The sequence below is a fragment of the Lemur catta genome, chromosome 16, assembly GCF_020740605.2.
Source record: "Lemur catta isolate mLemCat1 chromosome 16, mLemCat1.pri, whole genome shotgun sequence".
In the NCBI taxonomy this organism is placed as follows: domain Eukaryota; kingdom Metazoa; phylum Chordata; class Mammalia; order Primates; family Lemuridae; genus Lemur; species Lemur catta.
The window spans coordinates 33,741,923-33,767,684 of NC_059143.1; the positions used below are offsets into that span (position 1 = coordinate 33,741,923).

The window sequence follows — 25,762 nt, forward strand, 5'->3', positions numbered from 1 at the left end:
ACATATTTGTTAATAGGATTGTAAACTAGAATAATTTCACACACACATGAAAAAAGTACTTTCTAAAAATCAGAATACTGTATTTACTGATACTGTTTAGGACTAACCAAATTTGGATTTCAGATATGTCCATTGCTATCTAATAAATCAAAAGAACAGATCAGTCTCTCAAACTTCAAAATCATTACACTTGAGTACAGAGTAAAACATTTTCTCTTGGTCCTTCTAAAAGTAAAAATGACGCAATGAAGAGAGAAGCCCACAAAGGTAGGGAGAGCTGGACTCTGCCCACTGGGGCGGGGCTGTACCTTGGAGCTGCTGCTTGCACTGGGCAGGCTGGAGAATGGAGCAAAGCTGCTGCAGGTTCCCGCTCTCCACCTGGTGCATGAGGTAGAAAAGCTTCCAGAGCATTTGGACCGACAGCGTCCCGAAGGGCATTTCGGACATAAACAGCCAAATGCCAAGTCTGTATTTTTTAAAAAGAGCAGGAATAATTTTATTTATTAGTCAGCTTCACCACACTAAGAAAGTATACAAACCTTCAGCTCTCACAGAAAAAAAGATTCTTAAATCACACTACCAAAATTTGCACATGCTTTGGCTCATAAACACCTCAAGGATAAATAACACCCAGTGACTCAGTGATCACTGAAGGAAGTTCACACGCCTCAGCCTCACAGTCAAAGGCTTCCACAATGCACCTCTGGTCTGTATTTCCAACCAGAGCCTTCTTTGCATTCAGAATATTCTTGCATTCCAACAAGCAGGAAGAGAATCTCCTATACCTCCAGGCCAATGTCCCCTCCATGTGTGAAGCTCTCCTCTGATTTCTCCCTTGGCACTATTACAGAACTCCATCCATACCTGACTTTGGCAGGATCATAACTTCCATCAGTGGTCCCCATACTGCAGTAGCAAAAAAATCACCTGGAGACTTTGTGGAAAATGTAGATTCTGCAGCCCCACCTACAGAGACCCTGATTTTGTAGGTCACAGCTAGGGCCCAAGAATTTGGACCTCTTACAGTCACCCGTGGTGACTCAGACTCAAGTGATTCTTAAACCATGCTGTGAGAAACACCTCAAGCTACTGTAATTGACGTAAACCTACTAGCCTACCAGTAATCTGAGAGCAGAGACCAGATCTCATCATCTTTACATAAACCAATTTGTAACTAGAGCCTTGTAGTTTAATTATCTGCTACCTAAACCAGTATCTCAAAAGCAATCAGCACTCAATAGATGCTTATTAACACACAGACTATCACATTAGGAAAAAAAATTTTTTTCCTTGGAACCACGGTGTTTTATTAGAAAAACAGAATAAAAACTTTGAAAACAAAACAATTCTTTCTAATTTAATGAAAAATTTGCTATTTTTAATGTTTTCTGTACGTGAGTTATATGCAACTTGAAAAATAGTTCTCACAGCTCCCAAGGTGAAGAGACATGAGTTACACATGCTTCACGAGGCCCTGGGCTCAAAACTAGGGTCAGTTAAATACAACTCACATGGTAGTTAATGTGCTAAAAAAAAAAAAAAAAAAAAAATTGTACATGAATTCTTCCACAATTTTTTAAAAATCTTTTTAAAAAAACAAGGAAGCACCCAAAATTGTTGCTATATTTGGGGCACAACTACAAATTGATCAATTACAAATAAACCAAGCATATTAAAAGAAAAAGAAAAAAGAAAATAGTGTATGCCTAATCCACACCTGAGAACCGAGGCAGACAACTAGTAGTGCAAACCTACATTGACCTGAACCCTGGAAAAGCCAGCCAGACTCCTGAGCATGAGGTGAAGAAACTTCTCTAAGTTCAGCAGGGCCAGGCTTCTGTCTTATAAATTAATTATCCTAACACCTCACATGGGAGCTGATGCTGCTTTATAACTCCAAAACAATGAAGGGGAATTGTGGAGGCCTTAAAAGTAATGCCACAAAACAGGGTATATTTCAGGCTACAAAATTCCCTACATGGCAGACATGCAGGAAACCTGCCTTAGGTTTTTGCTGTCTTTTGATTTTGTTTTAGGTTGAGGGGACAGCTACTGTCTGAAATTTCCATTGGAGTGTTAAATAAATTTAAATGTCATGGCTTTAAATATTTGGATCTCATATAATTTATTTCCCAAAATAAATTATACTCAAGAACAATAGCTCTCAACATTTTAAAATGTAAAACAATGATCTCTGTAAGTAACCAGAATGAAAGCTTTGCCACTCGGCTAGCAAGCACGAGAATGAGTGACAGAAGATCAGAGATGGAGACTCTTCCCAAGCACCACACCAGCTTCAGTGGGCAGGTGCGACTGCACTGACTCCCTGGCACCACCCTGCGCAGGATTTGGTGTGTCTCATGAGATCACCAAATGTACACTGTACATGCAACAAAAGTAATCTGAAGATAAATTTCTATGCCCAAGTTCCATTTATGTTAGACCCATGCTTTCTAAGTGCCTAAAAGTGGTTAATGCTAAGCTAAGATCTTTCTCTAAGTCTCTAAGTTATTCTGTTCTACATCTGAAACCACACAAGAATCACCACTACTTACATTTGAAAAGTCCTTTATGATTTAAAAATTATCTTCACACATTACCACAATTCACTTTCCTAATATTATTATCATCTCCATTTTATAAATGAAGAAAGTGAGACCATACATATTAAGTGACTTGCCCAGGGTAACAGTAAACAGCAGATCAGGACACAAATTAACCATACAACACATAAATCAGGGACTGAGGCTAAGAGTCACATAGCAAAAGGGAGTATAGACAGCTGGCTCAAGAGCAGGCAAAGTGGGGGAGGGCTGGCAGTTCATGAGTAGGGCTGGGTGGGGCTGGAAGCTGACCCCCTCCTAGTGAAGGGTGCAATCCTGTGGCAGAACCTGCTCCTACACTTGGCCAGAGACAAGAGAAATCAGCATGGGGTGCAGAGCTGTGCCCCTGCCTATGTCTCAAACGTACCCAAGGATGCAGCACAGACAGCCTGATCAGAAGACACCATTTACACAGCTAAGACAGGGGACCAAGACCAACGACATTCCTAGACCTAAAACCCTTACAGTGAGACAAGCTGAGCAATAAAGTCAGCAAATCATTTGCACCACATGCTGAGCTGTAGGCACTGCAGTTGGTTGTGTAATAGAATTCATCCTCTTTTCCCCGGCTCAAGGCTGCCCCAAAAGTTCAACGGTGGCAAAAAATTGAGATATCAAAACTGACTTATTTATTTTAAGACAGAAAGAAACCTGAGAGAGAGATCATTTCCATCAACAGAGGGTGCCCTATAGATAAGGAAACCAAGGCCCATAAATTTTCCCTAGATAAGAAATAGATGACATACACTAAGACATCATTATAAGAGATCTACTTCAGAAGACTTTCACTTCAATCTTTCTTACCAGTCAGGGAGTTACTTCTCACCAAGTATCACCATGTCTTACCTTTTGGCTTTCAGCACATGTAGGACAGCCCTCAAAAACAGCTCATCAAATTCAATCTGTAGTTTCTCCATGGAGTAGGGCTGCAGGGCCAAACCTGAGCCTCGGTTATGACTCACATACTGTGCCCAGTGGTCACTCACATAGCCAAGGGTCATCCTGAGCATGAGGAAGGACAATACAGCACCTTTCATTAACTCACTCAGTATCAGTTCCTTTATGTTACATTTGATTTGCTGAGTACCAACTATCTTCCAGGTACTGAAGGTAATACAATGGGAAAACTTTTTAAATTCCACCTTTATGGAGCCTACATTTAGTGAAGGGCAAACAGACAATAAACAAAATAAGGTAAAATATACAGTCTGTCACATGGTTGTAAGTGACATTGAGTAAAAGCAGGAGGCGAATAAAGTATGTCTAGGGATGGAGGGGTGGGCGGAGGTAAGGAGGTTGGCTGGGTGCAGAAGAAGCCTCACCAAAGAGGGACATGAAAGTCTGGAGGACGGTGAGGAGTTAGTCACAAGAATATCTACGACAAGTGTCCACACAGAAGAAACTGCCAACGCAAAGGCTCCAAGGGACACCAGATATGTTTGAGGAACAGCACGGATGCCAGTGCACTAAGGCAGAGTCAGGGAGAGGGAGACTGGCTGGAGCCATAATCAGAAAAGTGTAAGGAAACCAGCTTGAGAAGGGCCCTGCAGGCCACCGTGAGGACTTGGGCTTCCACTCTGAGTGAGACGGGGAGCACAGCAGGGCCTTGGGCAGAGAGTGACACGGGCTGACTCATGATTCACATGGACACTGGCTGTTGTGAGAATATGCTAAAGCCGGGAGCGGGGGCTGGGCAAGGTCAGAAGCAGGAAGATAAGTCAACAGGTTACGAATGAACTAGGGTGGAGGCAGCGAAGGTGAGAAGGGGCTGGGTTCTGGAAAGAGCGTGTTTCATTGATCGAAAAGGATGCACGTCTTTCACGCTAATGACTCTGCAATTAGAATGTACATTAATAGTGATGACATGAGGTTATAATTTGGCAACAGTTGTTCTGTTTTAGTGGCACATAAAATTTATCTTTAGAATTGGTGGCATCTTAGGTTTGATGAAAGATGGTATTTTGAAGGTAGAGAATGATAGAATTTTGAATTAGACTAGATGTGGGTGTAAAAGAAAGAAAAGCCCAGGGATGATACCAGGTGTTTTGCCCTGAGCAACTGAAATAGAAAAGAGTTACCACTCACTAAAACTGAATGGCGGGAGCAGTTTGGGAGGTGAGGAGAACAAGTTCACTTTGGGAGTATTAAATTACAACATTCGGGAGTCATCCACCTGGAGGTGCTGAGTTGGTAGTTGAATATGCAAGTTTATGAGAAAGGTATGGGCTAGAAATAAAATTGAGAATAATCGTATTTAGATATTTAAAGATATAAGAATAGACGGCATCCCAAGAAGCAAGTGTGGATAAAAAGAAGGGGTCCAGGGACTGAGTCCTGAGCACTCCAACATTATGAAGTCTGGGACTGAGAATAAAACCAGCAAGGAGGCAGAGAATGAATGGCCACTGAAATGGAGCATTACCTGATCATATAACCAATTCGCTTCACAAACTGCCTGTAGCGTGCTCTGTTAAAGGTTTCTAACCCCACAGCCAGCAGTTCCACCAATGAGTTGGCAAAGGCAAAAATTTTCATCATCTCTTGAGGTCTTGTTGTTTCAGGTAAATAATCACCTGGAAGTTAATGAGATAAAAGGAAAAAGTTATAATTACTATGAAAAAACCCTAAAAGTCACAGGGGTGTAAATACTTTAATGAGGAACAAAAGCCAAGATGGAGAAGAATTAACAATCCCACTACTCTGGCTCCTATGTCAGTGTGAAAAGGAAAACTTGAAACAAAGTGTAAAATTAAACATAATTTATTAAACTGGGCAATGCACATGCTAGGCTTCCCAGATTTAAGCACACAGTGGGAAATAAGCATAGGAGAAAAGAAGTCTACAATACGCACAAGAGAACATAAACCAGCAGCCTATACAAGAAGTAAGTCATGGTGTCCATGCTCAGGGGACAAAAAAAAGAAGACTTGATGCAGAGTTCCTGTGCTGGAACTTGTCACTGCTACATTTTACATATAAAAAAAGAAATTACTCTACCCTTTGCTTTAAACCCAAGAAGATGTTGAAAGAGCTCATGAAATGGGAACTGTGATAAAAGGATAACCAAGTCATCCTCATTAAGGAGAATCCAACTGGTCTCAGGGTCTTCATCCTAAGGCAAAAGATAGAAAAATCACATCAGCTGATCTGATTAGATCACACTATGGTCTAGAGTTACAAGGGCTAAATTATCACAGGTCTCAATGGTACACATGTGACATCCTCATGAGTCTTCACGGACTTTTTCTCCAGGACTGAAATTTATAGTCTTAGTTCCACACATAGCAAGCAAATCCCCTGAAATTATAAGCACAATTTTACATGCATCTGAGTCATGGCCATGACCAGTGACTGAAACTGGTCTCATTAAATTTTCATCCCAAAGAAGATGGAAAAAAGAAATCCTCTACAGTGGGGACTTTACTATAGGGTTCAGTGTTCTGACATCATTTAAAGAACCATGTACTAGAGTCCAAGTTATTTTAGTTACAATTCTCTTCCCCCAAAATCAAGGTCCACTGCAGTACTCAACAGTCTACTGAGGAAGCAACTAACATTTGCTCCAGATGACTGAAGTTCTGTTGTTGATTAGTGCTGCTGAAAGCAAGATAAAAATAACAGAGGTCATACCCAGAGATTATATAGGGGAAAATCTAGGGGGTCTTTTTGTTTGATACATAGTACTAAAGTCACCTTAGAAAGCAAGCTGACTTACATCTTAAGATATACTACACTAAAAATGGAAGGACGGAGTGGGCACACTGGCTCGTGCCTATAATCCTAGCAGTCTGGGAGGCCGAAGCAGGAAGATTGCTTGACCTCAGGAGTTTGAGACCAGCCTGAGCAAGAGTGAGACCCCATCTCTACTAAAAATAGAAACATCAGCCAGTCATTGTGGTGCATGCCTGTAGTCCCAGCTACTCAGGAGGCTGTGGCAGGAGCATTGCTTGAGCCCAGGAGTTTGAGGCTGCAGTGAGCTATGATGATGCCACTGCACTCTACCAGGGCAACAATGCGAGACTCTGTCTCAGGGAAAAAAAAAATGGAAGTATGTAAAAGGATCCTGAAAACCTAAAGAATATATCACCTCGATTTCAACAAGGGACTAATGCAATTTATTCATCATCTCCTTAAGCTACTCATTTTTACCCTTTTATATGTCTAAAATGGCTAACAAACAAGAGCCTCAGAACCTCTACTTAGAGCAGCAGTTTTCAACTGTCTGTACATTAGAATCTCCAGGGAGACTCTGAAATACCTGCAGGTCTGGGTGGGGGCCTGGGCAAGGTTTGTACATTGCCCAGGTGACTCTAGTATACGGCTAGTGTGGAGAACCCACTGACGTGGATGATCCAGAGTGCCTTCCTTCCCACGGCCTCTTCTGATTCAACAACACTCCCAACTTTCTTCTCATCGACGCCCCGAGTACCTGAACTCACACAACATTCAGTGAGTGCTAACCAGAAGCCAAGCACCAATGCAGGGTCCTTCATCATTTCCAGCTCTGGGAATAAATGCAGAAAACCTGCCAGAAAAAAGACTTCTTCCCCAAGAAAGATCACTCTGAAAAAAGAAAAAATATTGCTCCACTACAATATTTAGAAGATCAATTTGTACTAGCTCCTGAGAAGCTCTCTTAAGGACTACTGCTCAGTCTCTAGCTAAGATGTGTGCATATCCACATCATGTATCACCACCTCACCACCTGCAAGTCTCAGGAGGTGGAAAACCATGACCATGAAGGGGGATGCTCATCTCTGAATGAGCACTGGGGGAAAATACACAGACAGGTGACTGTCTCCTGCCATGGCTGCTGTGACTGTCATTCTGAGAACTGTCTGCCACACACCTTTATCTCCTTCTAAAGAAAGGGATTTTAATAAATCCAGTCACTGACCATCCCAGACAAGAACATCAAATCAGGATTTGGACCAAAATAAAGGACTAGAACTAATAATTAGCTGGAGAAAAAATAGTTACAGTAGAAAGAAAAATTAACAAGTATTATCTCAAGAAGCTGGATTTTGATCATTAAATTCTCACCAAAAATAGAAAACCATCTTCTTTCATTCGAATGAGAAGATCTGGATAAGAAGTTTGTAAGAGTTAAGGGAGAAACTTGGTAAGCTTCGGCCACTCAGACCATCTGTAGGTGAAACTCCCAGCCCAGAAACTTGTTACCACATAAAAGAAACTCCTAATATAAATTTTACAGAATATGGCTGTGTTTAATTTCTAGGTGCCAAACTGTCTAGAGAAGGGTGGCAGGCTCTGGAAGCTCCACATCTAATGACACTATGATGTAGGATAAGGCACTTCACCCCCTCTGCACCTCAGTTTCCTCATCTGTAAAATGGGGATCACAACAGTCTTACCTCATGGGGTTGTTGGGAGAATTAAATGAGATACTACATGAAAGGTGCTTAGAACAATACCTGGCACTCAAGAAGAGTTCAAAAATGATTAATCAAGATAACGCAGACATGTCAAGTTACCTCTTCTCCTCCCTCATCTACTAGCGTCCAGGTCCCAGACCCAGGCCCCGAGGAAGATGGCTTCCGCTCACTGGGCTTCATGTGGCACATAAACTCGGCTCGATTTCTAAAGGACAAGGGAAATCACTCAATCACATGCACACAGAAAGCCCCATATAAGTGCATTCTGCCTCACCTACTCACCCTGAAGAGTCAGACATCCACCCAATCTTCAAATGGTTTAAATTAGTAAATAAAAACTGGTTAAAAGCCAAGGATACTAAAACCTCACTAATTTTGGTGGAAAGGCCATAACCGGTCTGACCCAGTAATGAGAACTGCAGAAAAGCAGTTATACTAGCAGTTCCCAGCACACAGTGGGAGCTCAATACATACGGACAGCTGCAATACCTTAACCCAAACCAGGCTCACAAAGTGTTACCAGGGAGATGACTTTAGCAAGCATGTCTTATGGAATACAAAGGGTAATGCAGAGGCTTTTTTGTTTAAAGCAAAAAGTATACATAAATACAAAAACATTTGTGAGTCAAGGCATATCTACCACGTGTAGAAGCAGCCCCCCATATCCAGGCAGTAAGGGGAAGGAAGCTGAGAGAATTCCTGCCAGCCAGGCTTTCACAAGGTGTTGGCCAGATCTGATAAGCAGGGGTAACCAGGAAAGTTTCCTCTCAGACAACAACCCAGTTCTGTCCTCTGTTCCTTCCTCTCCTCCCTGACCCTGAAATTTCACCCACTCCTACCTTTAATCAGAAACTTCCGATGACTTCCAGTTCTGTAGCTCTAGTGCTGACCTTTCAACCTGACAGGCTCCAATCCTGAACTCCAGATGACCACTGGGATGTGTCACTTATATGTGTCCACTGTTATGTATCAATGACCTCAAATTTTCCTCCTTTACAAAACAGCTCTCCTTTCTGTCTTTTCGGTCTGTTAGGGCTGCCAACACCCTCTCACTCGCTCGGACTCAGAAGTCCAGAGTTACATCTGACTCATTCCTTTCCCACATGCTCTATTTTATCAGCTACTAAATCCTTTCCTGGAAAGACGAACTTTAGATTCCCTTCCTCTTTTCCACCACAATTACCCCAATTCAAGTCAGAGGTAGATAGGCTTTCTAGAACAAAAGAGTCAGTGGTACACAGCTCAGAGTCAACTACACATAGATCCTGCCTTCTACCCCAAAAGGATGTGACCTCCTGATGCTGGGTTGGGTTCCAGAGCCAGGAGAGCCGGACATCTGTAACCATTCAATTAAGCAGATATGCATACTCTTCTTCTGCCTCCAGTCCATCCTAATCTCCCTTAAATGCAGTGTTTACTCCTGTTTTAAAACACCAATTGCTACAAAGTCCAGACCAGATCAAAGTTAGATTCCTCTACCTTACTTTCAATGCCTTCCACAATCCAACTCCCCCTAACTATTCATCTTTTTGCCTTCCCTCCAGCTAAGTTAATCCCCTGCCTGTCCTCTGCACAGCTATCCTAACCTGTGCTGGGGCCTTTGCTCATACTGTTCTCCCACCTACACGCCCTCGCTAGGCCCCCCTCCTCTGGAAATCCAATCCATTCTTCAAACCCAGCTCAACTACCATGGAACCTTCTCTAACTACTCCAGTCAGCTCTTTATTCTCTTCATTTTTATTGCATCAGTCATAGCTACACAATTCAGCACTTAAATCTCTTTGCACTTTTTTTCCTCTGGCACTAAATCTCTTCTTCCAAGGAACGGATCATCTTTTTGTGCCTGTGGCACCTTTCACAGTAGCATATATGATAAGAGAGGTAAATCCACTAAAAGGGGGACCCCAAAAAAAGTTTATTTATACACATGTAGTTAGAGGGTCACTATGAAACAAGAAATATCAAACCCAAAGAAAATCTACAATGCTAAATTCTAGAATGCTGACGCTTCCCCTAGTAGTTCTTTGGATCTGGCGAGTTTAGCAAGTCAATGCTTTGAAGGAAATAGAGATTTCAACTTCTACTTCATGAAGCTCTTTCCACACTTACTTGACGGGAGACATCAGCAGGGCAAGGGACTGCATAAAATGAAAGACCCCTGATGGGTTATTCAACACCTTGATCTGAAATCAGAAAAGGAAAAAACATACTGTAGAAAACCAATAACCCAAGAGTCCACTATCTTAGTTCATAAACATTCTAACAAAAGTTGCTGTTTAGAGAACAAAGCTGAAATTGGCACCGAACCAAAATGAGTGAGCCACAGCTGGGTACTAGCAGCACTGAGTCAGCTGTACTCAAAGGGTAGAGGTAGCTGAGCAGTTTACATCAACCACCTATAGCAACACGGGAGGAAAGATACAACTGCTGCTTTAACCCAAAGAGAAACAAAACCAAAACAAAAAAATCCTCCTTCCACCTAAAAAGATTCAGGCTTCTTGCCACCAGAAATAGTCAAGAAAAGGAAATGTGGAGAAGGTGAACTTGGCAAACATTGTGGCTCATGCCCATCTGAGTGGTTGCTCTAAGTAAAAAAGTGATGCAAAGGCAAGCAGCAGAGAGGAGAAACTACAGACCACACAGTCAACTCCTAAGTGTATGAAAGTTGATCACACAGACCTGAGATCTCTGCTAGTATTAAAGAAGTTTGAGATGTGGTGATTCCTGTTTTACCTGTACCAACTGTGGTGTGAGATGCATTAATTTGGGAAGCTGTGTTGAGTACTATAGGAAAAAAAAGTCCTGGTGAGCCTTCCTGCACAGAAATTCTATAGAATTAAATACTACTGAACCTACCAAGCCAGACTACAACTGAACTTGTGCAATTCTATCATAATTTCATCAATTGTGGGTGGCCCAAGAAGTTTCAGCATAGAAACTCCTACAAATACATACTGGATATATTTTAAGAATTTTATTCTAAATGTCAATATTTTTTAAGTTGCCTTTTTTTTTATTTTTTATTATAAATTTTTTTTTAAATAAAAATGACTTTATATATATTTTTTTCCTGCTCCTTCATGAGTTGGAGCTTTTTTTTTCATAAAGCCATTGCTACAGGAAAATGTCTAATAAAACCTCTACCCCACCCACTAGAAGATCATACCTGGATGAAGGGAACAGCCCATTTACTAACACCAGCTGGGCATCGAAGAATATGGTTTAAAAGGAAGAGGTGATCTCCAGGACAGCCAACTCTTTGTAGTACTGATACCTGAACAATAAAGGACATATGGTCTCACTCACTATTTTAACAACAACAAAAAAAAAAGATAATTTATCTAGGGGGCTAATAACCTCATTTATCCAATGTTTAAATACACAATATCTTTTAGCATAACCAGACATAAGATATACTATTTACCAGTTGAATTTCTACCACAGAGGCACACAGAGATCTGCAACTCTATGAGTACTATGATAACATTGTAAGAAGTTTCTCTGCAAATCTAATTTTTTTTATTTTCTGGCAAATTACACATCATTGATGTTCCTGGCCACAAGTGAATAGATACAAATAGTTTATTCTTAGTTTGTAATAGTTTCTTAAGTCCAAATAAGTATGCTGGAAGTATCACCTATTATTTAAGAACTCTAATGTGAACCTTTGAAAAGCACCCAAGGCAGCCCCACTGAGAAACATAACCAATAAATAAATACCCCCCCAATACTAAACCTAACATCTTTCCTAAGTTTTTCACATCCTGACACCTTTCTTCTTTCTCTTTAAAAAAAAACTTTTAAGTATGACTAAGTGTAACATTAAACATCAGATGACAAAAGAATGACATATAGAAATTTTTTAGATTAGGTACAGATTGAGCATCCCTTACCCAAAATACATGGGACCAGAAGTGTCTCAGATTTTGGATTTTTTCAGATGTTGGAATATTTGCATATACATAATATCTCGGAGATGGGACCCAAGTCTAAACACAATATCCATTTATGTGTCATATACAACTTATACACATAGCCTGAAGGCTATTCTATAAAATATTTTTGATAATTTTGTGCATGAAACAAAGTTTATGGTAAGTACTTAGATGTGGAATTTCTCACTTGTGGAGTCATGGAAGAGCTCAAAAAGTTTGGAATTTTGGAGCATGTCGGATTTCAGACTTTGAAATTAGGAACGGCCAACCTGTCCCTATTTCTGAATACACATCTAGCCTTCAATTTGGCATACTTCCCACATTTCCATTTCTTCCTAAGTTGAAGGCCAGAGTTCATTTAACATAATATTTATTAAAGAGAAAAGCACTTTGTGCTCAATAATGCACTAAATAACTTACTACCATCATCATGATCAAAGTCACTAATTAATTCATTAAATGAATTAGCTGAAGAAGCTGTTGAAGAAAGAATATGATGAAATAAGAGGTAATTCTTAAATTATTAGAGAAATAAAATAAAGACTATGGCGTCTATTTCTGTTTCCTTACCAATTTCTGCAGCCAGAGAAGAATATCATCATGGAACTGAGTATCTTCACTGACTCTCCTGGTGAACATGAATAAGACACTGATGCATTCCTTCAGATGACACAGATCAGAGGGAATGCTTTCTGTCTGTTTAGAAGCTATAAATTAAAGAGAATATTAAATGAGTCCTTCATAAATGGTATTTTTGGGAGAATTCCTAGTGTCTTAAACAAAAAACCCGTTAAAATAGTTAGTTCAAATCAAAATATAAGGAGAAAAGTTACATCAAAATATCTGAATTTCTACTATAAATAGACAAACCAAAAAAGTATTTAACTTTGAAGTATTTCAAAGCAAAGGAAAATCAACCCCACCTATAATGCATTATTTTTTATTTGAAAATCAGCAGATCTCTGACCTACCCCAAGCTCTTTGATTAGTTAAGACAACAAAGTGGAGGAGGGAGAACTTTAAAGGATCCTAATAATCTCTCCCAGCAAAGAAAAATTTGCATAATTCAATAAGCACATTTAATACTTAATATATTGGTAGTAAAGGCTAATTTTTTTTTCATATGTTTAATTTATTTTTATTTTTAAAAATAGAGACAGGGTCTCACTCTTGCTCAGGCTGGTCTTGAACTCCTGAGCTTAAGCAATCCTCCTGCCTCAGCCTCCCAGAGTGCTAGGATTACAGGTGTGAGCCACCGCGCCCAGCCAAGGCTAATTTCTTAAAACCTAAAATAAGATGAAAAATTCAGAACATTATAGAGCCTCTGTTGGGATACTAAACAAAATATCCCAACAAACTGGACAAGCAAAAATAAAGTGCAAAAGACAAAGGATGAGAAAGGATTTGGATTATTAGTTTTATAATCAAAAACTGTATCTGGAATCAACTTGGTAAAAAGCACATAAACTAGGACAGCAAGGAACATTAATGATAGATTTCTGGCATCCTAGGGAAGCAGAGAATGACAGCCCTGGGGAAAGGAGACCTAGCACTGATCCTTAGAAATGTCATTAGGGCAGATCTCAATGCTACATTGGGGGAGGCAAGGCAAAACTGCAAGTGCAAATGTACCGTGTAGGACCAATTACAACATAGTCAATTTGACCAAACTATACCCCTCAATTTTTTTCATTTCAAAACACAAGAGTGAGATCTTCATTTCTTACACACCTTGGCCTTGCTGATGAATTGCTAAAGATCTCAGAACAGCCGAACTATTGAGCAACGCGTAGATATAAGACTCCACTTGCAATCTCGAGAGCACAGCAGTGTAAGAATGCAGGGCCAGGGTCTGGTGGAGGTGCTCAGATTTGGCATCAAATAGCTTCTTTAGCTCCCCCAGTGCATTTTCATTCATCTCCACTCGTTGGTAGCGATGATAGCCGGAAACTTTCACTTGATCTGCACAGATACCCTACCAGTAGACAAAAAGGTAAAATATGAAACCAGTTACTCTTTGCATCTGCAGTAATGAGGCAGGAGGTACAAGATATATAGACTTCAGTACCGTCTTCAAAGAGCTTGTAATCATGGTGAGGGGACAATACTGCTGCATAGAGAATACTGCCAGCAAATATGTGATCAGCTGCAATGGAGTATAATGCCAATCACAAACACATCACAAGTTCAGAAAAGGTCAGAGTAAGAAGTGGTCAGTGGGGAAAGGTTCATGGAAATAATAGATCTTGTCCCTAAGACTCTCATGATTGATGCTCTTACCTTCTATCTCACGAACACTTAGGCCAATGTGACCTCCCCTCCACTTCAAAGTACCTCAAAACATCTCTGGACCTACCCTCATCATTCCTTGTGGTTCTGCTCAAAAGAAAGAAACCCCTCTCCTTTCCAACACTAACTCCCCCAGCTGTGTTCTAGATTCTACCCTCTTTTTCAATACTGTTCCTTCTCCATAGCCTCTTCCTATCTGTAGAGATCCACGGGTCTCCCAGTGAATGAGGGTTAAGGATAGGGGAATCACATGCCTCCCTCCAGTAACTCCTCCAGCTTCCCTTCACTGCCACACTTATCAAGAATGGGCTTCTCATCCTTGTTGTAACCTCCCAATCCACTATGAAATGGCTTTCTCATGGTCACCCTGGCCTCCACAGGGTCACACTAATGGCCTTACTTGTTTCCTCATCTCCTCTCAACCTTGACACTCTCTACCCATTAGATGTTTGTGGTATTATGTCCAACGTCATAAACTAATGGCCCATGGGCTGAATTTGACCTGGAGACATGATTTGCTTGGCCTATACTGTGTGTGTATGTGTGTGTGTGTGCCTGCCTTGTTGCCAACATTTACAAATTAGAATCCCTCACATAAAAATCCAGATTTCTAGTTTTTCTCAGAAAAATCATAAGATGTGGCAATGCTGGACCATCACAACCTCACAGCAACAATGGACTAGAACTTAAGAGTCGCTGTCTCCTCTAGACCATGAGCTTACACAGTGACCACCGTCCCACTTAGCCTGCTTCACTCCTCCAGGTCACATACCAAGCCCCTGCGGGCATTTGACTTTGTGATCCCTGCACTGTACTACTCTTGGCTGAGCCAGGGTCGGGCATAGGGAGCAGCCTCCAGACCTGGACGGCACCACTGGAATAGCAGCTCCCCTGCAAATTCTCCAGCTCCTGATCAAAATACCTGTACAGACATTTGTTCCTCCTTAAAGTGCCACAGCCGACTTTTAGCATTTTGGCAATCAGATGTCAAAGTGAGCAGCTCAGCTTCGGCCAGCAGCAGTTGCTTCCTACATCGTGAGTAGTTCAAAAGCAACTCATAAAATTCATGCCTGTCCTGATGAGCCATGCTGTCAAATTCTTCCAAATATGACTCAATGTTTTCCAGCCATGAACCAGGCTCCAAGATTTTCAGCTGTTCTTTAGTAAAAGGTACCAGTTCTGGTTGAGATGGGAGTTCTGGGTAGAGTCGCTCACTACGAAGCAAGGGTTTCACGGCCACCAAAGCTGGTACTTCTCCAGCCATGTCCGCTGGCAGCTGGGGATACAGTTTCTTCACTCCAGGTGGCTTTAAAATATGTTTGGCTTCACAAGAGCTCTGCAAGCCAACATTTTGTAGCACCTCTGAAGAACAACCTAGGGCTTGTCTGTCTTCTTTCCTATTCTGAATTTCTCTAACTTCTAAGTTTTCCATTTCCTGCTGAGTATATGAAAAACTAGATCGAAATGTGCTTTCCGAAAGTCCACATTGCACCAATTTATTTTCCTCTACCTCTGTAAAGTTCTTGGGGGTTTCTACTGTAGTTCCAACATTGTCTTCAGGGTCAACCTTTGGCTTGACTGTACAGTCCCCCACACAGGTTCCAAGATCTCCCCCTTCCTTCAGGGGCTCTGGGTTACTCAGGGACCCCTCATTGCTTATATTTAAGGAGGTGAGGGGTACATCAAACATTTCACTTTCATTTTGTCCACTGGCCTCATTTTGGAGCTGGGACTCAGTTAACACCTTCAGATGGTCGCCTTTGAATTCACAGGATGGAGAAAAGCTTTCCTGCTCTCTGGAGGATTTTGGAAGAAAAATTTCATCAGGCTCTTCCCTCTGCAAGGTTTCATATTTTTTCTTTTCCTAAAAACAAGATTTATAATGTGAAATAACTTGTAACAATAATTGATGCTCTCAGCATGGGGAATTTTTAAGTTGTATATGAAAATCTAAATTTTATCATTTAACAAATAGAAGAACCAAATTCACTTCATAAGCAAAGTGTTCCACAATTCATTTTGTCCAGTTTTCTCCAATGGGAGAAAATATCTACAACACAAATCTCTTATAAGGGGCATATATCTAGACTACACAAAGAACTTTTATAACTCAATAATAAAAAGAAATACAACTCAATTTTAAAATGGGCAAAGGATCTGAATAGACATTTCTCCAAAGATAAACAAATGACACATCAGAAGATGCTCAGCATCATTAGCCATTAGAGAAATGCAAATCAAAACCACAATGAGATACCAAGTAACATCCACTAGGATGACTATTCAAAAAGTCAAATAATAACAAGCATTGGTAAGTATGTAGAGAAATTAGAACCTTCACACTCTGCTGGTGGGAATGAATATAACATGAAGCAGCTACCAAGAAAAATAGGGTTAAGATGGCTGCATAACCCTTAGATCACACTAAAAACCACTGAATTATGCACTAACAAGGCCAATTGTACAGTATGTGAATTCTATCTCAATAAAGCTGTTAAGAACAAAGATTAAAAGAAGTTAGTAAAGTGAGAAATGAAGGAAACTAAGGAAGTAGAGAGTGGAATGCAGAATAAAAGGAGACTTTTGTTTCTCTTTTCCTAAGCTGTAAGAGAACACTGGGATGTTAAATGCTAACTGGGAGAAAGACCAAAGGCAGGGAGCAGGGGGCAGGGAGCAGTCACAGGACAGTCGCATGATCCCAGCCTGTCAAACAACCACACCCCTACCCCACCCCCCAGGCCACCCCAAGGCTTCTTCCCCAGCCTAACCCTCAGGAAGTTTTTAACTTCCCACTGTCCCTCCCAACCACCTCACCCCAATCCCACCTCACTGCTTCCTCTCCCCACTCCAGGATTGCCCTTGCAATTTCAAATCCTTCCATTCCACCAGCTACCACTTCTAAACTTGTTAAATCCACACCCTGCAGCCCTACCTCCCAGGGAATCACCATAACCAAAATCATAGCAACAGATAAAGAGGTTACATAATCAATTAAGAGACTTTTCTTTTTAACTTTCCTACCCCTTCTGGAAGAACACGGCAGCTTTTTATTCAGGCTTTTATTTCCCCTGTGGGTGGAATTCACTTCTCTGGATTTCAAAAGCAGAACCAGAGAAAACTCTCTACCCCTGACTTTGTTAGGGAACTTAGGTCCGATAAGGAATTAACCTGGAGCTGCCCCAGGGAAGAAGGTAAGAGAAAAGGAAAGAGAAGCTGGTGTTTTAATTTAAAGGGACTAGCTACACCAAAGGAGGCAGGTGGAAAGAAGGGATGGACAATTTTGAGCAGGTAGCACACACCTGGCCCTGCTCCCTCAGAGATTCCCAGGACAGGGGCGGGACATATGGAAGAAGAGGAGGGGAGCTGCAGTCATCACCAAACCTCATCATCATCTCAAGAGCAGTGGTGAGGGCTTCCTGTGGCTCATTTCACTTCTCCAAAGCACAGAACAGGGAACAGGTCCTGAATGGTGTCCAAGCCTCCAGCTTCTGCTCCGCCAATTCATCCCAAACACCATTATAAGACTGATCTCCCTGAAACACTGCTCTGAACACCAGAGCAGCTGGGCTCTCCACTTAATCAAAGGCTAATCCTTAACTCTGGGACTCTGTGACCCGGATGACTCAGGTACGATCCAGTTCCAGTACAAACCTTTCCACACAGGCTTTCCTGTGAGCCCCTTCCTGCAACAGGTACCTGTTGTGGGCCCTGCTCGTACACTACCTCACATGGTTATTTATCTTTATGTTCTGTCTCCCCATGTAGACCACAAGTATCTTCAGGGCAGGGATTTTATCTTGGGCCTATTTGGATCTAATCTGCCTCTGATTTTTGACACTGTGTTCAATAACGGTTTCCTTGGATAATAACGATGACCTTTAATTCACAATAATTTGAGTAACAGCTATGCACTGAACTCTGTCCTAGGTACAGGAATTCTAAGATGAAGAAATTGAATTATCCAACAAATGTTTATACTTACCATGTGCTCTGGTATATTCAGAAGTTTATTTTTATATGTGTCACAGACAGCAGAGGGAAAAGCCAATGAATTCAGAAGAAAATAAACTTTTAAGCTGAAGTCTGAATCTATCCTTGTGCTTAAAATGCAAAATTCCATTTCATTTAAAATAAAAGAGCCAACTTCCAATTACTTTGTCTACTTCAGTTAAAAAAAGATAAAGATACAAGAAGAGAACATACTACATATATACTAATCAATTATAGATCACAAAATTCAAACAACTCTATGTGTATCAAGTCACTAGTGTACAAATCTGTACTTACAAAATTTTAAGCAAAAGATATTCCTTACAACTAAAACCAGGCAGGCAGATTAAGAAGAATCTATTTCTTTATTTTTGATCTTCACATAAGTTACATACAGGTAAAGAATCAATTTTGAAATAATTCAACAGGAAAAAAAATAACCAGTAAATTATACAGAAATGAAAGAGTTGATGATAAAGACAGAAAACCATACTTAACTAATACATTACAGTAAATATGCCCTGGAGTGTTGGTACATGGGAAAAAAACTAAAGAAGAACATAATTATTACCAACAGTAATCTCCAGGAGATGAAATTCTGAGCTTTTCATTTCTGGGCTGTACATTTTCCTGTGTGTGTGTATGTGTGTGTACACTCATACATATATATTTTTTTAAGCAATGAGAAAAAAAAGTAATGAGAAAGTAATCATTAAAAAAAAAAGTAGGTTTTTCTTTTTTGAGAAAGGGTCTCACTAAGTTGCCCAGGCTGGACTCAAACTCCTGGGTTCAAGTGATCCTCCCACCTCAACCTCTCAGGGAGCTGAGACTACAGGCACATGCCACCATGCCCAATTATAAATAAAGGGTTTTTTTTTTAAGTTTTGGAAAACAAATGGAAAGTTTCTATTCATCACTTGCAGTTCTTTCTCTATGGACTATATTAAATAAAATTACAACTCTTTCCTTCCTTAAAAATGATGAAATACTTCATGAATGATGATGGTTTGATTGTACACATTTCATAGGATACTTATCATTAGATTATTTTAAAGGCAGAGTCTGTTTATCACGCATTGTCTATCTGTGTCCCCAGCACTTAGCACAATGCCTAGCCCAGAATAGATGAAAAAGAAGTTGGGCACACAGGTACAACTATCAAATCAAAAGCTCTCAGGGCAATTATAAGAATGTTACACAAGTGGAAAGGCTTAGGGGGAATGACGAGGATTATACCATTTTGCGATGAATACAACCTTTCCGACTCACCATTTCTTCGGTGTTGCTCTTAACAATCTGACTTCATGTATCAGCAGTATTTTGCAGGCTTGATCTCTCCCTCCTCCTTCCTACACTCTCAGTGAAGGGCACTGGGAACCATCCTACTTTGCAGGTGGCGCTTGCTCATTCTCCTTTGCTGGTTCTGCCTCTTAAAGTGGGAGGGTCTCCGGGTTCAGTTCTTGTCACTTTTTTAAACTACAGTACCCTCATTCCCACAGTGACCTAATTCAGTTTCTGGCTTTAAATACCACCTATATGTTAATGACTCCTAAATCTTTATCTCCAGCCTCTAGCTCTCTCCCAAAATCTAAATTCACATATCCAACCCTACTCCACATTTCCATTCAAATGTCTAATAGACATTCATTTTAAAATTAACACCAAACTGAACTCATTTTCACCCAAAAAACTGTTCCACCCACCGCCCTCTCCATCTCAGAGTCTTCCTTGGCTGTTTTCTCTCATACCCCACATCCAAACCTCAGCAAACCCCCTTTGCTCTCAGATTTCAAACACTTCTCACCACCTTGCCTCTAACACTCCTGGTCCAAGCCTCCATCCCCTCTTACCTGGATTATTGCAATTGTCTTAGATGGTCTCTGCTAATACTCGTGCTCCCTCAGTCTGTTCTCAACAAAGCAAGCACACTGATTCTGTAAAGCTGCGGTCCCCAACCCCTGGGCCATGGACTGGTCGGTACCAGTCTGTGGCCTGTTAGGAACCAGGCCACACAACAGGAGGTGAGCAGCCATGCGCCAGCGAACAAAGCTTCACCTGTATTTGCAGCTGCTCCCCATTGAAGATCAGCAGCAGCATTAGAGTCTCACAGGAGTGAGAACCCTACTGTAAACCACGAGCCCTACTATAAACTGCACATGCGAGGGATCTAGGTTGCGTGCTCCTTATGAGACTCTAATGCCTGATGACCTGAGGTGGAGCTCAGGTGGTGATGCTAGTGCTGGGGAGCAGCTGCAAATACAGATTATCATTAACAAAGAGGTTTGCCCAATAAATGTAATGTGCTTGAATCATCCCAAAACCATCCTCCTTGCCCCCCCAATCCATGGAAAAGTTGTCTTCCATGAAACGGGTCCCTGTCACCAAAAAGGTTGGGGAATGGTGCTTTAAAGCACAAGTTGGATCATGTCACTGAGCTCAAAAGCCTGGGGTGATTCCATATGTCACTCAAGAGTGAAAGTTAAAGTCCTTACAAGGACCTACACAGCCTTACATGATCTGGTCCTCTTACCTCTCTGACTTCATCCCCTACAACTCTCTCCTCACTCACTCACCCTAACCATACTGCCTCCTTGGAGTTCCTAGGCCTTTGCCCCAGCTGGTCCCTCTGCCTGGAACACTTCTCCCCAAAGATTCTCATCATGTTTCTACTTAAATGTCACCTTCAGCTGGGCACAGTGGCCTACACTTGTAACCCTAGCACTCTGGGAAGCCGAGGCAGGAGGATTGCTTGAGGTCAGGAGTTCAAGATCAGCCTGAGCAAGAATGAGACCCCCATCTCTACTAAAAATAGAAAAATTAGCTGGGCATCGTGGCACATGCCTCTAGTCCCAGCTCCTCAGGAAGCTGAAGCAGGAGGATTGCTTGAGGCCAGGAGTTTAGGGTTGCAGTGAGCTGTGATGACGCCACTGCACTCTACCCAGGGCGACAGAGTGAGACTGTCAATAAGGACTACCCAGACCACCGATTTAAAACTGCAACCTGTCCTAGCCTCTCATCAGTACTCCCTACTCTTTACCCCGTCCTTTTTCTTTTTTCCACAGTACTTATCACCTTCTAAAACAATATTTTATTTTCATGTGTTTTTGTTTGTTTGGCTTTTGTTTGTTTTCTCTGTCTTCCCCCTCTAGAATGCAAGTTGATTAAAGCCAGGTTCTTTCGGGTTTTTCTCTTTTACATCTCAAGTGCCTAGAATGGTTTCTGGGACACACAGGTGATCAATGAATGTTTGTTTAACAAATAAATGGATCTTAGAAGACACAAAGCAAGCTAACCCATACTACACAGCATCCTCCAACTTCAGGCCAATAACCTCTCCTGGCAGGGAGGGACTGGAGGTAGAAATCAATCATCCAGGCCATGGAGCAAGAGAGGACGGGGATTTCAAGGTCTTTCCTGCTTTCAGCCTTCTGGGACACATCTGTCTGTCCTTAGCAATTACCAGCTCTTACCATCAGTGAGTTGCTGGCATTCAGGATTTAATATTAATTATAAAAATACCTAAGAATCTACTGTTCTTCATTCATAATTTACCAAGATCGATGAAGTCAGGGTCCTCAGAGTTGGGGGATTTTTTAGTAGAAAATGATACTGAAAGAATGAAAATGTTATTAGGCAGTAGGTGATAAGCACCAGCTACCCAACCACCACCGAGCAGCTAAGTTCATCTGCCTGATGATTAACATTGAGGAATGTAGGTCAGCGGCTGGGTAAAATCCATAAGCCACTCAAACTTCCTAGAGGCAATAGCACAAGGCACTATCTACTTCCTCAATTCAGCCTTGGAACCATTTTACGGCTCTGTAAATAGTTGCCAAATTATACCACAGATGGTAAAGGTTTCATTGATGTTGGGCTTTACACCCATGACCAAACCACAGCCATCACTAAGAAACGCATCTATTTACTCTGAAAGAATTATTAATTCTCTAGATTGACAAGTACAAAGGCCTTGCTGGTGGAGTGGACCTTTCCCATTTGTTTTCTCATACTAGTCAGAGGAAATTTACTGGAGTAAATTTTTCTGAGTGACAAAGCTTGGAAAGTCTTCAATACTGGCATTTATTTTGTCATTCAACAAACATTATCAAGTGACTACAGAGGCTGTGAAGGGAACTGGGAACAAGACGAGTCCCTCCCTGAGTTCACAGCTGAGAGAAGAGAAATGTTGGCAAAGTAACTACAAGTGAGATGAGGGACACAGAGTGCAGAGTGCTACTGGAGGAGGGAGGGACACCAGGGTGGTGGGGGAAAGCTTCTCTGAGAAGTACTGTCTAAGCTGAGACATTGTAGATAAGCAGCAGTCAGCTACAGGGACAGGAAGGGGTGTCAGGACAGATGAAACAGCCTGTGCAAAGACCCTGAAGCAGGAAAGGACATACACAGTTGAGAATCAAAAACGAGTGGGGGTAGAACTGAGGCTGAGGAGGAAGACAGAGGCAAGACTATGCAGGCCCTTAGTCCATGCTGTGGACTCTAGCCTCCAAATCCCCAAGCGTGGCCCATTGACCAAATCCAAACTTCACAGAACAAATCCCTTTATTAAAAGGATTTGTTCAGTAAAAATCGGCTTCAGTCAAAAAACCACACTCAAGGATCCAGAAGGTTCCCGAGCCCTGCCTGGGTGATAGGAAACCTTTGAAAGGTTTGAAGGCGAGTGACATGATCCGTTTTGTTCTTTAAAATGTCAATCCAGCTTAAGTTTAGAGAATAGGCAGCAAGAATTAACGTAAAGAAGCCAGTTTAGCAGAAATCCAAGAAATCCGCCTTGGAAGAAGGTCGTGGTACTTAGGATGGAAAGAAATGGGCAGAATCAAGAGAATATTTAGAAAACACAATTAGCAAGACTTAGTAACTGATTATTGGCAGGTGAGAAAAAGTGTCAAAGATTTCGACCAAATGCCTCTGAAGTGAAGTCTTCTTCATAAGCAAATAAATCCATGAATGTCTGTATAGGAAAGGTGCCTAAAAAGTACCAATAACATAATTGGTTTTTCATGACAGATTTAAAGCTCAAGATTTTTAACGTTTTAATTTTGAAATCCTGTTTTAAACAAAATAACTTGAAAGAGAATCCTCTTAACTGGCTTTTTTTTTTTTTTTTTTAAGAGACAGGGTCTTATTCTGCTGCCCAGGCTGCAGTACAGTGGCACAATCCTAGCTCAAGGTAACCTCCAACTCCTGGGCTCAAGCAATCCTCCAGCCTCCTGAGTAGCTGGGACTACGGACATGCACCACCACGTCCAGCTAATTTTTTCTATTTTTAGTAGAGACAGGGTCTTGCTCTTGCTCAGGCTGCTCTGGAACTCCTGAGCTCAAGTGATCCTCCTGCCTTGGTCTCCCAGAGTGCTAGGATTACAGGCGTGAGCCACTGTGCCTGGCCTACAGGCATGTTTTTAAGCACTCTGGAGCCTGATGCGGGAAGATCAGGAAGATCACTTGAGCCCAAGAGTTCAAGGCTACTGTGAGCTATAATTGCGCCACTGCATTCCACCCTGGGCGGCAGAGCGAGACCTTACCTCCAAAAACAAAATTTTTTAAATTAAAAATTAAGCTCCTGGGTTGGGAGTCAGGATTTCTGGCTTTAACCTGAGTTCTCTCAGTAACTGCATGACATTACACTCTCTTTATCTCTGTAGGCTTTGGTTTCATTATTTATGGGAGTCGGGGGTTGGGGGGTGGTACCTAGAGATTAAGATTTAAGATTCTGCTCTCTACAGACAACCAATGTTTACATGTTATGCACGATTATGTTCCAGGATCAAGGATCTTATGCGTGGCTGGCCAAAGGCGTTTCTCTTCTTCCTCTGCCTAAACAGTTCTCTACCAACCCAATACCTTGCAAAATTATTTCTCTTAAAAACGTTTCTGAAATTAGGTACCAAAATGGCTTTCTCACCAGAGTAAGTCATCACATATCTGGGTACACTAATGTGCCTATCTCCACTACAGCCTTTTAAAAAGACATCATAATGAAAAGAATCCACATAAGTCATTTACAGTTTATTAAATAGGGTACCTACGAACACTCTCCTAGTTCCCATGAAAAAGTGAGATTATTGTACCATGTTTAAATTGCACGTGCTCTAGAACATCACCCACTGCTGGGTAATTTCCTTAATGTAAATTCTGCTTCCAGTAAGCCAAATTACCTAGATCCTGCCAGCTAGGAGCAGAATTTAATCTGTTCACTGTAGATAATATATAGGAATAAAATGAAAACCTAGACTGTACCTAAAGACAAATCAACTTAAAAATCACGCTAATACCACATGTACTCTAACCCAGGAAACGCAGAAAATTCAAGTATGTCCCTACTGTGTGAGTCCTGCTCTGGGTTAATTTCTAGGCATCTGTGCCCCATCATAAACAACCAGGATAAAATGAGAAATAAACAGCAGCAGCAGCACTGCCACTCTGAATCTTGAAAGCGAGGAGGACTGGCACATCACTACTGTCTACTTTATATCTGTCTCTATCCACAGAGCTCTGCCAAACGATACCTTCTCCAAGAGGAGGAGAGGAGCCTTCCCTATTCATGCATGGGACGAACTGAAAATATTTTCAGGATATAAGGGAGAAAAGAGAGAGTCAAAGATGGGGCTGGAAAGAGAAAAACTGTTTCATGGCAGGAAACCAGACAGGTGAGGAAAGACAAGATATCAGAAAAAGAAGAGTCCAGTGAGATCACAGTAGGAAAAAGGAAAAATGAGCTCCTGACAAAGTGTCGCAGGGGCATGTGGAAAGAAACGGGGAGCAGGGCCTGTGGGATCAAATATTGGAAGGTGAAGGCAAAGGATGCACAGAGCTCAGGGAGCGGGAGTGGAGTTGGCTGGAGAGGCCGAAGAGAGGAAAAGGGACAGAGCACACTGCCAAGACTTCGGGGGAGGTGGGGAGCCTTACCTTGCTTTTAGTCCGGCTGGCCTTGGCCTTGGCCCGGCGCTGGGGTCTCACCGCCTCGGCCATAGACCCTGCTGCAGAGCCGTCGCCGTTTGTTTTTGTCAATACCCTGCGCTTTACGCAACCTGCCGGGTTCCAGCCTCCGGACTGTCACGTGATCGAATCTCCGCCACTCCCGGAGAAGGGGCGGTGACTTGGGGCCTCTACGGGCCGCAAGGTAGGACAAACCACTCCGGACGCGTTCGCACTGGAGGACGGCGGCCCCGCCTACTCCCAGCGCTCCGGCCCGAGCGCGCTCACCTGTGGGTGGCGCCAGACACAGGTAGCGACTGCCAGGGCTGATAGACCTCCGTGTCCCCGGCGCTGCGGAGCCGCGCGCGGTCTGGACGCCGGGTGCGCTTGCGCTCCTCACCCACACTGGCGAGCCTGTCAGTCTTACTGTCATCTTTAGGTAACCAGATCCGATTGATAGTTAGCCTGAATCTGCAATGCGCGCAAGGAAACCCTGATGTCTACCGGGATGTGCACTTCAGTGTCCTCTTTTTGTAAAGGGGAATGATGATAATTGCCTCTTCAGATGTCCTGAGGATTAAGTGGGGTACTCGTGAAAGGTGCCTGGTATAGAGGCAGA

At 42.0% G+C, this 25,762-nt stretch overlaps 1 protein-coding gene across 3 annotated transcripts in view; it reads right to left on the reverse strand.

Annotated features, from left to right (window-relative positions):
• Nucleotides 1–25,297, reverse strand: part of EPG5 (ectopic P-granules autophagy protein 5 homolog) — an 87,678-nt gene extending 62,381 nt beyond the window's left edge. For all 3 annotated transcript variants that reach the window (XM_045527921.1, XM_045527920.1, XM_045527922.1), the window contains exons 1-11: nucleotides 25,135–25,297; nucleotides 15,146–16,087; nucleotides 13,666–13,909; nucleotides 12,505–12,641; nucleotides 11,166–11,273; nucleotides 10,109–10,182; nucleotides 8,099–8,204; nucleotides 5,601–5,715; nucleotides 5,026–5,176; nucleotides 3,450–3,605; nucleotides 309–466 (exon numbers count right to left, since the gene is read on the reverse strand). In XM_045527921.1, the coding sequence (XP_045383877.1) occupies nucleotides 309–466; nucleotides 3,450–3,605; nucleotides 5,026–5,176; nucleotides 5,601–5,715; nucleotides 8,099–8,204; nucleotides 10,109–10,182; nucleotides 11,166–11,273; nucleotides 12,505–12,641; nucleotides 13,666–13,909; nucleotides 15,146–16,087; nucleotides 25,135–25,197 (2,254 nt within the window). In that variant the 5' untranslated portion in view covers nucleotides 25,198–25,297. The remainder of the gene's footprint in view (nucleotides 1–308; nucleotides 467–3,449; nucleotides 3,606–5,025; nucleotides 5,177–5,600; nucleotides 5,716–8,098; nucleotides 8,205–10,108; nucleotides 10,183–11,165; nucleotides 11,274–12,504; nucleotides 12,642–13,665; nucleotides 13,910–15,145; nucleotides 16,088–25,134) is intronic.
• Nucleotides 25,298–25,762: the final 465 nt, after the last annotated feature.